The following is a 15,000-nucleotide window of genomic DNA, read 5'->3' on the forward strand; positions in this document are numbered from 1 at the left end:
TCTTTAACATTACAGACTTTTACAGTATAAGAAATAGTTATGGTGCAGTATATTATAGGAGTCATAGGACTCCACTGAGAATCTAAGTTTATAGTGTCCTGTAACAATGAAAAAACCTTTGTATTTCAATTCAAGTTTTAATATCTAAGCTTAGGGATAGAAAACGAGGTAGTAAGTGAATGACAAGAATGAGAGTGCAGGTACTACTACTTGTGACAGTGATAGTGGAAAAAGCAAGAGAAAGTATAGAAGAGGACACTACTGAATGAATTGACTGTTGAATGTACGAAATTAAAATTTTGCAAACAGTAACATAGTTGGAGGGAGAAAGAGAAAGTAGCGGGAGGATTGGTGGGTGCATGGAGGCGATTCATTCTGGACACCCTTCGAAGATTAAGTATTTTTTTAAATTGATACAGCCAAACAATATAGGTGCGCTAAAAATTGCCAAAATTTTTTGCCTGTGTGTCTGGCACGTTACTTACAAATTCATCTAGGCAGTTCCTGACCGAAATTAAAGTGAATATATATATGTTGGGAGAAGCTTGTCCAGCAGTGTTGGTATTCTTTATGGCTTATAACTTAGCAATAGTGTAGCTTCCAAGCTGAGCCCTTCCATTTTCAGGTCTACCATTTTACTAGTTTAACTTTAAAACATAGCATATTTGTTGAAAAACAATGTTTAATAGGAAAATTAAATGCTTAGATGCAAGAAAAATAATAAAAACTCACAGGCAGCTGCCGTAAGCGTTTGCCGCCTTCGTGCCTAGAAACAATGGGGTGCGTCAGTCAAAATTTATAGGAACATTAATCTGACCACAAACCTTATGAAAAATTACATAATCTATTTATTATTTTAATGTTTTATACTTGTTTGTGTTGAGTATATAGTTTTTAATATTATTAATAGCCTCATTTCCAGCATCTGTTTTACAAAACTTGGAGGAAAAAAGTGGGGGGAGACAATTGATATGTTGTCCCCCCTGAATAAAAAGCGGGGGCTGGGGTATGTCTCCCTCCCCCCATCCAGCAGATGACACCCATGATTCTCAGTTACAAGTGGAAACACAAAATAGCTGAACAGAAATATAGCCTCTAAATTCAGTACATCCAAATAAATTAAAGCGGGCTAAAATCTGTGGCCAAATCCCGTTCTTTCAAAGACGAAAATGAATAAAATGCGCCATATTCTATAGGAAATAATTTGCCTGTACTGTCTAACATGCACATTATTTATTTTTTAAAATATCATTTTCATATTCACCCTCTGTGGGTTTTACGTACCCTGTCTACCCAAGGTATTTCAGACTACCGGTGCTGACCAGTATTAGATAACGCTTACTTGTGATAATGCAGGCGTTTATCAGAAGCGTCGAGGAGCAATTGCATGTCTAGGCCTTAGAGAGAGAGAGAGAGAGAGAGAGAGAGAGAGAAGAGAGAGAGAGAGAGAGAGAGAGAGAAGGAAGTCCTGACTTCCTCCCATCCCTAGTCGCTTCAAGCAGACAGTGTTTCAGTTCAAAAGAACTGTTTCAGCACAAGCTCAAATTGAAGAGCCGTTCTGAGGAAAATACCCCAACCAAGCCCGCGAATAAATTTTAGATTTAGTTTTTATTGTTTTAATTGCTCTATTTTATACACTGTAAGAAAGTGTGATGCTCCATGATGTGCAAGAATGGCCGTACAAGGACATACTATAGTTTGGGAGGGAGAGCAATTGACAATAAATGCAGGGGTATGAAAAATTTTGAATATGATTTTGCTGTTCTGATTGGTGACAAAAGGTCTTATTTTTTTTTATTGAGCTTGAATTTTCAAAGAAAGAATGGTATCTTAGTTGATACGGAAATTGAGTTGGAAGATTATGATGGGTAGATATTTTACATGCCAAATGTAAAATAAAAAAAAAAAAAAAAAATCCATTGTTACAGTTGCAAGAAGAAAGGATATTATTCTAAAGTTTGTTGATTTACTGAATGTGTTTCTGGAGCTACTGATAATTATCTTCAACAATGACAATTCTATACATCTCCTGGCTGTTGTTGGAAACTGTAACGGGTGCCAGAGTCAATCAAGTCCCAGTAGCTGTACTCACTGACCATTGCGCCCATTCCTAGAAATAAGAATTACTTGAAACGACTGCCAGAATTCCTTGATTTTCCTTTACAAGCTATCTCATTTTCCTTGTTTCCTCCTTGACTAATTACTGTCATTCATTTTCGGGAAAAAATCGATAAACTTAGCTAAAAAACCATTGCTACACTTTCAACAAAAGTCTTAGTTTCGCTATGAAGAGTGAATGAAGTTTTAGCAAACAAAAGTTTTACATTGTGCACCTTAAAATGGCTACAGCTTTCCCAGTCACTGTCAATTGTTTCAGCCATGATTCGAAGGCAGGATTTGTCAACCATGTGTTTAAAACGTTTGCTCAAATTTAACATTCTTTTTTCTTATTCTTCTTCTTTTTCAACTGGTTGCATTTTTCCCGTAGCTCTTTCTCCGTATCAATGCTTGTAGTTACAGGTGGCCAGGATGGAACTAATATCACAGTGGTAGAAATGCATTGACCATAGCACTACAAGTATTGAGTTGAAACCGAATTATATATCAATAACAGAGAACCTGCAATACTTTCTGAATTCAATTATCTAACAGCCGGTAATATATATTTGAGTGTCTCAGAATGCACTCTCTTTAACCTAGTTCAAGATCATCAGAAAACCTTTCAGAAAATTATACGTTAATGAATATATCTGGAACGTATCAGAATTCCTTGACAATTCCTGGAAAAACATGAAAGATTATTAAAAATGCCTTGATTTATCCATTTCCTTGAAATTCTCTTTGACGACCCTTAAATACCTTAAATCAAGGAAAGTTCCTTGGAAGTGGAAACACCGCCACTGACACTAGGATCTCTGAAAGTGATTTCCATACTGATGCTGAAAGTTTGCATCAATGCGAAATTTTTGCTTGTGTCGGTAATGAGACTCGGCAAACAATGCGTATTCTCTCAGAGAAGTTTCTTGGATACTTGTGTTACTAATGTGGAACTCATTAATATCACGTAGTGTGCATAGATGGTCTGTAATCCCTGAACTTTGCAGTCATGTAATATCTGGCCAATTTTTGCAGTATTCGGCTGTTCAGTTTCCACCCTGTCCTACTTTGCGCTGAATTGCTGCTACCAGAATGCCTTATTCGTTGCTGTTCGACAAAATTTTGACACCGGAATATAAGCCAACTGCGCTCATATTAACCGTGAAGTTTAACTGATTCGAATTCCTTCAGGCAGTAGGTGTCAGTTGTTGAGCCGAGTCAGTTTAATGATTCACCAAAGTGCTGGTAGGCTCAAAAGACTGACAAAAAGAAGGATGATAATGTACTTCGGAAACATGCAACCATTTTACTTGGTTGGATGCATGTCAACTACTCCAAAAACGACATACGTAGTATTTGAAATCTCATCATACTGCTTATTTATTACGCCCCATTTAAACAGTTCATATCATCAATTAGCCCATTTACCGAAATACAGACATTATACAGTTGTGAGACAGGTGGGCATCTATGTTAATTCTGTAAAACAGTTTCTACTGTGACAGAGTTATTAGCGTTCAGTAGAAAATCAGTAATATTATAAAAAAAAAGAAACTATGGAGTACTTCTTTCCATGTTGATAATATAACAGCGTGTGGCCATATTGCTTACATAAAGTGAACATTGGTTATGACAAAAATGTATTACCTAACTTTAAATACAGACAAATTCTTACTCAGTTTGCTTTGGAACATGGTTTTGATGACCAAATCAGACCTGACAAGAAAAACTCGAAACACCGGGAACCTTCCCGCTTCCCACGCCACATAGACTATCTTTTAATGTGAGCACTATATTTTGAGTGCTTGATGCAGGAAGTATAGTTTTTGAAGGTCTTGGGCGTGATGAATGGGATCCAGCAACATCATTCACAGTAGAACCTGATGCACTGGAACATACAGTTGCTCTATTATTGAGCCAATCATGTAAACGAAGTGCTTTCTATTTCTTTGTCATTATCAGAATAAGAGCAATCTTCCAAGAAAAGAAAGACCACATCATATCTGAAGCAATGGCAAATTGGAGGCACTACTAAGCAGAAAAGCGTTTTCCTTTAATTTAAGACTTGGACAGAATATAGGATTTAAGCCCAAGGGCCAATTGCTGGGACCTATGAGGTCATTTAGCCCTGAAACATAAATTGAAAATAAAAAGATCTGAAAGGCGTAACAGGAGGAAAACCTCAAAGCAGTTGCACCATGAATCAACTGTTAGGAGAGGGTGGAAAGTGAGATGGAAGAAAGAGAATATGAACGGAGGTACAATAAGAGGAATGAAATGGGTTGCAGCTAAGGGCTGAAGGGATGCTGCGAAGAACCTAAGTAATTAATACCTACAGTACACCGCATGAGGAGCACTGACAGCATTTTGAAATCAGTTGCTTCCATGTCCAACTCAAAATTTTCCAGTGAAATCGGGAAGGAAAAAATGACAAAATGGCTGACAAGCCTACTTTGCTTTTGTAAGGACAACGCTTTCTGCTTAAATGTACAGATATAGTTTCCTTGTCCGCTTTATACCTCATATCATTATATTAAGCACTTTGCGGCCTTTCCGCCGACATTTCATTCATATATGTTACCTCAGTACAGCAAATAATATTCATGTAAATTAGCATGTCAAGAAACACAAATCTGGGTCGGATCGTGTCATTTTTGTGTCAGTATCGGTCGTGCACTACAGATCCGTCTGCACACCTGTTTATAACCTGAGCTTACCTGTAAATAAATTATCAGTACCCAGCTACCTGTCTTACTCACTAAATCTCACGCTGGTGACCCCGGATTGGATAGGTGACTCAAGCGGTTTTGGCTCAGTCTTTAAGGGACTAACTACCGCCGCTCACCTTCAGAGACCTTTAGCGGACTTATTACGGTGCCTCAGTTTAGGTCTCTGAGAATTTCCTTCCGAGGACAACACTGATGCCTTAGCGGACTAACTACGGCACACCTACCAAGGAGTGTTTAGGCGTTCGTTCGGTTTACCCGGTTTTGAGAAAGACATGCCACGCTCCACAGCAGCCAGTACCCTAGGGGCAGCCAACAACCCCCCCTAACCCTGCCCCACCCCAGAGGGCAGACACATCTCCTTCCATGAAGCTGCCTCCATTTGCTGCCAAGAATCCAGCTGCATGGTTGATGTGTGCGGAAAGCCAGTTCCGGATTGTGGGCTTCTATGACGAGGTCCTGAAGGCTGACTTCGTCGCGTCAGCCATGACAGACAAAGCCTATGAGCAGATGTGCCCATGGATGATCGTGCAGCCAGACATGATACACTACACCCAGCTAAAGGCGATGATGATCGACATCTTTTCCCTTCCCACCATCGACAGAGCCGCCGAATCCTCGACCTGGTAATAAACCCCATAAGAGTTAAAGACCCACAGGTCTCCTGGAATAGACTGATAGACCTCATCCGCCTGCCGGAGTGGGACGACAATGGGCAACAAAAGGAAATCAGCCTTAAGTGGGAGATATTCCTCCGTCAGTTGGAACCAGAGGTAAAGAAGCAAATAACGGAGATCCATGCCCTATCTGACGAGGAATTGGTCATGAAGGCTTGCAGACTGGCCAAGTCCTCACAGGCGGCCACCTATTCCACCCCATCGACGCCTTCAACCAACTGCCTGATAGAGGACGATGCAGCAGGAGCAGAATCGGCAGAAATCAACGCCATACAAAAAGGATCCCCGGCACAGCAGCAAAGTGGAAACCCAGCATGGTGTTTTTACCATAGAAAATTCGGCAAATAAGCCAAACAGTGCGAAAAACCATGCTCATACATCCAGTCAAAAAACAGGGAAGGCACCCGCCCCCATCAGCAGCCATGGCTGCGCTTTTTCAGAGGCCACAACCCGTAGGTTTCTACGTTCATGACGAGATCCCCCGACAGGAGGATGTTAGTAGACACCGGAGCTATGCAATCAGTGTTTCCACCTTCAGAGGAGGATTGCAGCCGACCCTCTGACGACACCATTGCCCTGATGGCCACGAATGGGACCCCCATCCGCTCCTTGAGATCTCGCAGGATATCCATCCTGGGTCGAACCTACGAGTGGCCTTTTATTATCGCCGACATCAAGACCCCCCTCCTTGGAGCAGACTTCCTGGCACAACATGGGCTCCTGGTTGACGTGGGCCGCAAATGCCTCCTCGACACAGGGACATGCTGGTCTCTTACCCTTGCCGCAGGACCAAGAATTCCTACCATCTGGCCGGAACCCCAGCCAAGCACAGCATCTACCATCACATTGCGACCACAGGCCCGCCCAAACATGCAATGTTCCACAGACTACTGCCGAACCGCCTCCAAGAAGCCAAAAGGGCCTTCACAGAGATGGAGCAGATGGGCATCTGCAGGGAGGCCTCCAGTCCGTGGGCATCACCCCTCCACATGGAACCTGGAGACCTTGTGGGGACTACCATCAGCTGAATTTAATAACTAATCCAGATCATTAACCCCTGCCAAACATACAAGACCTGATGGGGGCTTTTCATGGGGCTACGTTATTTACAAAAATGGACCTTCTCAAGTCATATTTTCAGGTACTGGTCAACCCCGACGACATCACTAAGACAGCCATCATCACTCCGTTCGGGTCCTACATCTATGCCTACTCTACCTTCAGCCTGAGGAACGCTGGAGCCACCTTCCAGCAACTGATGGACAGCATACTAGGAGACCTGCCCTTCTGCGTGTGCTACATGAATGACATCCTCATTTTTTCCAGGTCACCGCAAGAACATCTGCAACACATCTGAGCTGTTTTGCAGCGCCTTCAGAAGAATGGATTAGTCGTTTGTTTTGACACGTGCACTTTCGGCTCTGAGAAGGTGGACTTCCTGGAGCACGAGATCTCCACAGAAGGCATCCGTCCCATGACGTCAAAGGTAGCCACAGTAGAGAAATTTCCGATACCAACCACGATCAAGGCACTGCAGGAGTTCATCGGGATGGTGAACTATTACCGCCGATTCATACCAGACATCGCCTGCACCATGTCCCCCCTGACGGAGGGCCTTAAGGGGAAACCGAAGAAGCTGGTATGGGAGACAGCACAGCAACAAGCCTTCCTGCAGACGAAGACATCTCTTTCCAGTGTGGCCACCTTGGCTCACAACGTCACCTGCGGAGCAGTCCTGGAGCAGGTGATTCACGGAGTGTCCCAACCACTTGCCTTCTTCATCAGGAAGTTGCAGCCCGCCGAGACCCAATACAGCACTTTTGACCGGGAAATACTAGCGGTCTATCAGGCCTTTTGGCATTTCCGCTACCTGCTGGAGGGGAACCCTTTTACCATCAGAATGGACCACCAACCACTGATTCTAGCCTTTACCAAAGTAGGAGATGCCTGGTCTGCCAGACAACAGCGCCACCTTGCAGCCATAGTGGAGTTCAGATGCACCATCCGCTACGTCCCCAGCAGGAAAAACCCTGTGGCCGATGCCGTTTCCCGTGTCGAAATCAGCTCAGTCCACCTTGGGATCGACTGCGAAGACTTAGCCCGGGAACAAGTAGCCGACCCCGAGGTGCCAGCCTACTGAACAGCAATCACCTCCGTCAAGTGGAAAGATGTGCCCTTCGGCCCGTCGCCAACAACACTCCTCTGTGATGTCAGCACAGGTCGCCCTCACCCTCTAATCCCGGCATCCCGGAGAAAGAAGGTCTTCGAAATCATCCACGGACTCTTGCATCCGTCAGGTCGAACAACAACTCGCCTCCTGACGGAGAAGTTTGTGTGGCATGGCATCCAAAGGGATTCTTGGAAGTGGGTGAGACAATGCATGCCATGCCAGAAGAGCAAGATCAGCAGGCACACCGAGTCAGGAATCGGCAGTTTTCCCCAGCCCAAGTGGAGAATCGCCCATATCCACGTAGACATCGTAAGGCCCCTTCATCTGTCAGGAGGTCACAGATACCTCCTCACAGTCATCGATCGGTCCACCAGATGACCCGAAGCAGCATGTATGATGGAGGCCACGACCCAGGCCTGTGAGGAAGCCCCTCTCTGCAGCTGGATCAGCCGCTTTGGAATGCCGGACGACATAACAACAGACCGAGGAGCTGCTTTCTGTCAGATCTGTGGGTCGCCCTGGCCCACTCGATGGGGATGCCGCACCACACAACAACCGCCTACAACCCCGCAGCCAATGGTATAGTGGAGAGGTTCCATTGCCCCCTCAAGGCCTCCCTGATGGCGAGTTGCTCTAGCGACAATTGGGAGACACAGCTACCCTGGGTCATCCTCGGCCTCTGCACTGCTCCAAGGGCCAACGGCAAAGTGTCCCCTGCAGAGAAAGTCTACGGGGAAACCTTGGCAGTCCTAGGAGAGTTTTTTCTGTCGTCAACCGATGCTAAGGACATCTCGATCGCCAGACCGCGAGAATCTGCAGGGAAATTCACCCCCTGCCTTAAGAATTTCTCTGACAGGACAAGCCATTTCCGGCCCAAGGCCCTAGAAACAAGCAAGAACATCTTCGTCCACCAGGACACGCACCGGCCACCCCTAACAAGAGCATACTGTGGCCCATTCCAAGTTCTCCGCCACTCAGAAAATGCCTACCTCCTGCGTATCAACGGGCGAGAGGATTGGGTCTCCGTCGACAAGTTGAGGCCAGCTTTCCTGACGGAGGAGGGCACTACTGAAGACAGACCCACCAGCCGCCCTGGAATACCACCAGAACACCTTCCTTCCCCTGAGACCCCCAGACTATGCCAACGGCGCCGTGGCCGTCTGAAAACAACAGTCGAACCACCCAGGATTTGATCCAGGGGTGGAATCCTGCCGCTAGGCCCCGTGGAGATCACGGAAGACGAGAGACCCCTGAAGCAGTTAGTGTCACAGACAAGGGGGCACCCCCGCCCTCCGATACACTACAACGATTAGTATTCGGGCTCCCTATTCCTATGTATCATCCAATGTTCACAGCTATAACCACTGTCTTTGGGGAGGGGAGTATATTTGTAAGGACAACACTTTTTGCTTAAATATACAGATAGTTTTCTTGTCCGTGTTGTTCTCATATCATTATATTAAGCACTTTGCAGCCTTTCCGCCGACATTTCATTCATATATGTTAACTCAGTGCAGCAAATAATATTAACGTAAATTAGCATGTCAAGAAACACAAATCCGGTTCGGATCGTGTCATTTTTGTGTCAGTGTTGGGCGCGCACTACATATCCATCCGTGCACCTGTTTATAACCTGAGCTTACCTGTAAATAAATTACCAGTCCCCAGCTACCTGTCTTACTCACTAAATCTCACAATTTAACCTCTATCCCATTAAGGGAAAAAGGTCAATATAAGTCTATTTTAAGGTACGTGTGGTTCAGTGTCTATGACAATGAATCTTAAAACAATTCACAATTCTTTATGTCATCCTGGAGTGATAATATCGTTTGTAAGGAGCAGAAATCTTCCGTAGACGCTCACCAACAGATCAAGACTCTGAACGTTGCCCGCCATATTTATCTGATGGTCAAGTCTCAAGTCCTCGGATGAGAACCTGGCGCTCTCATCGATGTACTACACAACCTTTTGAAAGGCTGAAACGGATCCCACGGGATTTCAAAAGATATCACCTTTCCGATTATAATTTATAAACACTCCAGACCTTTCACTTGTAGCCCCATGATCAAATCTGCAACTAACACAGACATGAAATATTTCTGATCATAGTCCATAATCTTAAGTACGAGAACAATAACTTTTACAGTGCAAGCTATAGATCTGTTTAGTACATGTTAAGACCCCGTAAGGCGGTAGTGCCATCAGTGCACCTCATGTGGTGCACTGTAGGCATTACTTAAGGTTCCTTGCCGCGTGCCTTCGGTCCCTTGCTGCAAACCCATTCGCACCTTTTCCTGTACCTCCTTTCATATTCCATCTCACTTCCCACCCTCTCCTTACACTTAAGTCGTAGTGCAACTGCCAGGTTTTCCTCCTGTTACACCTTTCAAACCTTTAACAGTCAATTTCCAGTTCATCGATGAATGACCTCATAAGACCCAGTGCTTGGCCTTTGGCCTAAATTCTATATATTCAATTTACATATTAAGAAACTGTTATCAAGGAACCTGTTCACTGTGTTCAAGAGCTGTTACAATTACCACTATTATCGTTCCACACAATCTAATGTCTGCCAGTCATTAAAAAAGTATAATCCAGGTCTAGTGGTTGATGGGATGGAGGCATTCAATGTAATCCTCATTACAGGTGACAGATGTTAGATTTCCTGTGATGAAAACAACTTACTGTGTCTCAACTACCTATTCCTCCATCAAATTCGCAACAGATATGGAGATATGATAATATCATATGCCCACCACTGACAGATCATTCTCCCTATAAGCATATACTCGCATACACTAATATATAATATATAAATAAAGCTAATGCCACGGAGGAAAATGAAAAAGCGAGAACTGCCTCAGATCTTTCGGACTTAACAACTGCCTCAGATCTTTCGGTCTTAACGACCCTTTACTAAAAGGTCGTTAAGACCAAAAGATCTCTGCAGTTCTTACTTTTTCATTTTCCTCCGGGGCATTAGCTTTACTCATACATAGTATCACGTTTTATATATTTCGTGATCAAGTAATTCATATATATATATATATATATATATATATCTATATATATATATATATATATATATATATATATATGAATGCAGATACTATCTTCTTATCAAGAATTTGAACCAGTCTATACTTCTTTTTCTCTTCTGGCAAGCTTCTCAGGAATAAGGAAAAATGTTTCCAGATTCTTTCCGTTTACTTGTTCCACTCAGAAACCATTTCCCCAACTTTCAATGGTGGATGATCAACATACCAATTTGCAGTCTCTAGCCTCAGCAGTTTTGAAGATCTGAGGGCGGAGGGAAAAAGTGCATACTACTGACAGACAAATAGCCACCTCAACAGTTTTCTTTTACAGAAAACTAAAACGAGTCAGCCATTCATTTTAAGTATCAGTGTATCACTGAAAGCAGCACATGATTAGAGATACCAGTCAATTTATTTCTGTAATATCAAGCATCTGTTTTTGTCACCTATGCATGTGCATTTTAAGGAGGTGTTCCATGTGATTAAAAGTCTAGATTGTTGTGTCGACTTTCATTGGCATTTTAGTAGTACAGTCGAAATTTGTGACTTGAAAATGTAGTGTAACATTCCGACTTGAGTCCGTTGTTTAGGGTTTTTTCTTTTGATAGTAGGTAGTATTGTTTCCTCTGGTTAACGTAATTGTTAATGTTACTATAGTTTTAATAATAAGATGGATATTCTTTAAGGTCCACAATAATATACTGAAGGAAGCAGTAGTAAAATTTTATAAAACTATGTAAAAGCTTTCGAACCCTACCCAGGGTTCATCTTCAGTCGAATGAACAATTCAACATGAAATATATGAAGGTAAAGAAAAAGTTGGGTCATTGACCACTTCCTCCATCACAGTGTCCGTTGGAGATCTGACTACCGAGGGCAGCCATTCTTGGCATTTTTGTCTTGTTTACCTTCATATATTTTATGTTAAATTGTTCATTCGACTGAAGATGAACCAGGGTAGGGTTCGAAAGCTTTTACACAGTTTTATACAATTTTACTACTGCTTCCTTCAGTATAATATTGTGGAGCTTAAAGAACATTACTTGTGCCCTCGTAATTGAGATTGCTACTCAGTAAGATGGATGTTGATCCTTGCGCTAACACCGTCAGTCGTGCGTCAATCACACTTCCACACAAAGTTGGATTTTTGCTTTACATTCTGAGAGAGAAAGAGAGATAAGTACCATTTTTGAAATTCATTTCTTCTGATGTTATAAATGTTATTTGTCTGAAACGAAGTCAATGACTTCGGGTGGCTGCAAGAATTGTGTTTAGTAATTCTGTGGCACAGTGGCGGAACGAATTCCAGTCTCACTCAGGATCCATACATGGATCCTGGTCTCACTATACATCAGCGTGATGTGTTGAATGTAGGTTGCTCTAACTTAACTTATTTACTTGTCTAGTCAAAAATACCCCAAGCACATAGTAGAAAAAGCCATACATAAAGCGAGGAGCATTTTTTATACAAACCCACAGAAAACAAAGAAAAGGAAAAATTCACAAACAAAATCATAATCCCTAACGTGGATAATTTCACACAAACATCAGGCCACCCCAATCCTTTCGTCTTCTCTTATCTGAATACTTTGGGGGAAATCCTTAATTAACGTTCAGCAGAAACCAGTTTCTAAAGACGTAGTAGTCGAGGAATCCCCTGTAGGGATTGTGTCATACTATGGATTACAGGAAAATCCCTTTTGGAAAGATTAACTCAACATAGGCACTCAGATATCGACAACAGAGTTTGGCAATTTTCCATCATATAAATAACACGAGCCATACCGCGGATTCGAACTCATCCCGAATTTTAGACAAAAGCAGCTGTCGATACAAATGGCGAATGGTAGAATCTTCACTGATAAAACAAGATAATAGGATCAACCTTTCCAATGGAGCCTGGGACTTTGACCACGCAGCGGATTAACACAATTGACAGAACTAACATCAGCTTAGCGGTGACCCCAGGCATCACCAAAGGGCATATTTCCCACTATATATATTTCGTAAATGTAACTTCCTCTGTGATTCACTACTTATTAGGGTGGAAGTCAGTCCACTGAAATACAATCCTTAGCTTTAAACCGGTGTGTTTTAATGGGCCTTTTATACTTGAGACATATCCTCTTTTAACAGGAGAATGTATTTACACACACACACATATATGTATATATATATATATATATATATATATATATATATATATATAGATATATATATATATATATATATATATATATATATATATATATCCGGTCTCTCAGCCTTTAGGGAAAGTTGACATCACGACCAAATTTTTATTGGCCCATTTACAGTTTAGTTGACTGGAGGGCAGTTTACCGGGAGGGTATACAGACGCCTTATTAATATATTCACGTATAGGCACCACTCACCTACGCACCCCTTCAAAGAAATTGCACCATACTTTTATATGAAAAACTATCCTAAATGCATCTCAGGCGAATCATCTGACAACACTGAGCTTTGAACGTTTTCAGTAGAGAAACAACGGTCGCAACTACAGCTTTCTAGACGACCAACTTGCGGTGTATTGCACAATCAGTCTGATGAAATTTGATCGAATCTAACGTCTGGCTTTGAACACAAATTGTATATAACAATAATTGTTGAATTTAAGTTCACTGTTTCACATCTCATCATTGTAACTAACAAAAAAAGATGTAAGCATCATTGAAGCTAAAATTCCGATCAGTATTAAAAATTCCGATCAGTATTAAAAGTCACTTCACCGGGTCAAGACCCGTGAAGTGACTTTTAATACTGATCGGAATTTTTTTTTTAATTCTTCGGTATAAATGACGATGAAGTCTTTTGAACTTCTACAAAGTTGTATTTGTTTGGTAGTCTGTCACTAAAAGCAAGTTAAAAATAAAACTTTTGGGACTAGGCCATTCACCTCTTCCGACGTCGTTGAGGCTGTAACTCGTCTAAAAAGGCTTTGGCGTTTAATGGAACAATTTGTTGTGTGTCTTACAATTATCATATTCACACTACAGACTAGAAAACCCCAAGAGAAAGGTACTATTTTCTAGGCTGCTCAGAAAAGAGTCAGATGTTCTGAACACCTTCACTGGTACGAAGCGAAACTTACCGTTCCACCCATGCCGGCAGAGAACGGGGAAGAACTAGTGGAGGTGGTGAGACCTGCAGTGCAAATCTGGGCACCTGAAGACACTACTCACGAAAAAGTACAATGTTAGGATTTGTAAAACCAAGTTTTCTACGTCTGAACAGCGACGCGTTAACGACGTGGCAACAAATAAAAAATAACTGCTCCACCGTAGAAACTATAAGACAGCGCAGGTGTACCGACACCTGCTTTTGTTTCTGTTACTACAGAGGCAGCTGCCTGAGCAACCCAACATCCAGGTGACTCAGCGGCGCACTGGGGGAGCTTTCAGTAACACTGCTAATACATAAATGGTGTAAGTAAATCATCTGATTTGCTCTTACACGCGTAATTTAATCATTTTAGCGAACCATCTCTCTCACTGACTGGCATAACTAATTAATTTAGGAAAAAGTAAACAAACTTGCTTTAATGTAAAAGATTGGATATTAAGTTGTTAATGACTATCCACTTTATGAGCGCGCACACACGTGTATGTATAATATATATATATATATATATATATATATATATATATAATATATATATATATATATATATATATATATTATATATACATATATATATATATATATATATTATATAATATATATATATATATATATATATGTGTGTACATACATACATACATACAGTGTATGATTATTTTTCGTACTGGTAAAACTTTTAGGAGGAGCTAAACAGGTTGAATCAGCTTTTATTATGACGTGTGCATAGTTCTTCACATATTTTAACAGCATGTTTCCACCACGCGGAACACATAAGCGCTGAAAAAAAATTGTTTTATATTTTGTAAAAATACTCTTTTATCATTATGTAATAAAGGTAATTTTAGGCTTTCTAGACTAGTCTGCCACTGATTCATATTAATCTTAATGATTTATGGTTCCCTAATTTGGAATATGAAAGTCCAAGAACACGTGTGCAACAAATCGGAAACCAACTGGCGAGTCGGGGTGGGGGGCTGGGGGGCGGGAGGGTGCGAGGAAGAAGTCCAGTCGCTTGTAATATACAGAACGGCTAACGTAAGTTCGAACGATATCAGCGCCATGTTGATAGAGGGGGGCGGGGGGGGGGGGGGTGCGAGGAAGAAGTCCAGTCGCTTGTAATATACAGAACGGTAACGTAAGTTCAAACGATA

General features: G+C 42.0%; 1 protein-coding gene across 3 annotated transcripts in view; it reads right to left on the minus strand.

Moving 5' to 3' along the window:
• LOC135214730 (transformer-2 protein homolog alpha-like) overlaps positions 1-15,000 on the minus strand; it is a 264,938-nt gene that overhangs the window by 241,190 nt on the left and 8,748 nt on the right. Inside the window, exon 1 of one of the 3 annotated variants that reach the window (XM_064249069.1) lies at positions 13,821-13,957. The exons of the other annotated variants lie outside the window; for them this stretch is intronic. Coding sequence (XP_064105139.1) covers positions 13,821-13,832 — 12 coding nt within the window. The 5' untranslated portion in view covers positions 13,833-13,957. Of the gene's footprint in view, positions 1-13,820; positions 13,958-15,000 lie in introns of those variants that run through there. 3 annotated transcript variants of the gene reach the window in all.

This window comes from Macrobrachium nipponense, chromosome 46 (genome assembly GCF_015104395.2).
Source record: "Macrobrachium nipponense isolate FS-2020 chromosome 46, ASM1510439v2, whole genome shotgun sequence".
NCBI lineage: Eukaryota > Metazoa > Arthropoda > Malacostraca > Decapoda > Palaemonidae > Macrobrachium > Macrobrachium nipponense.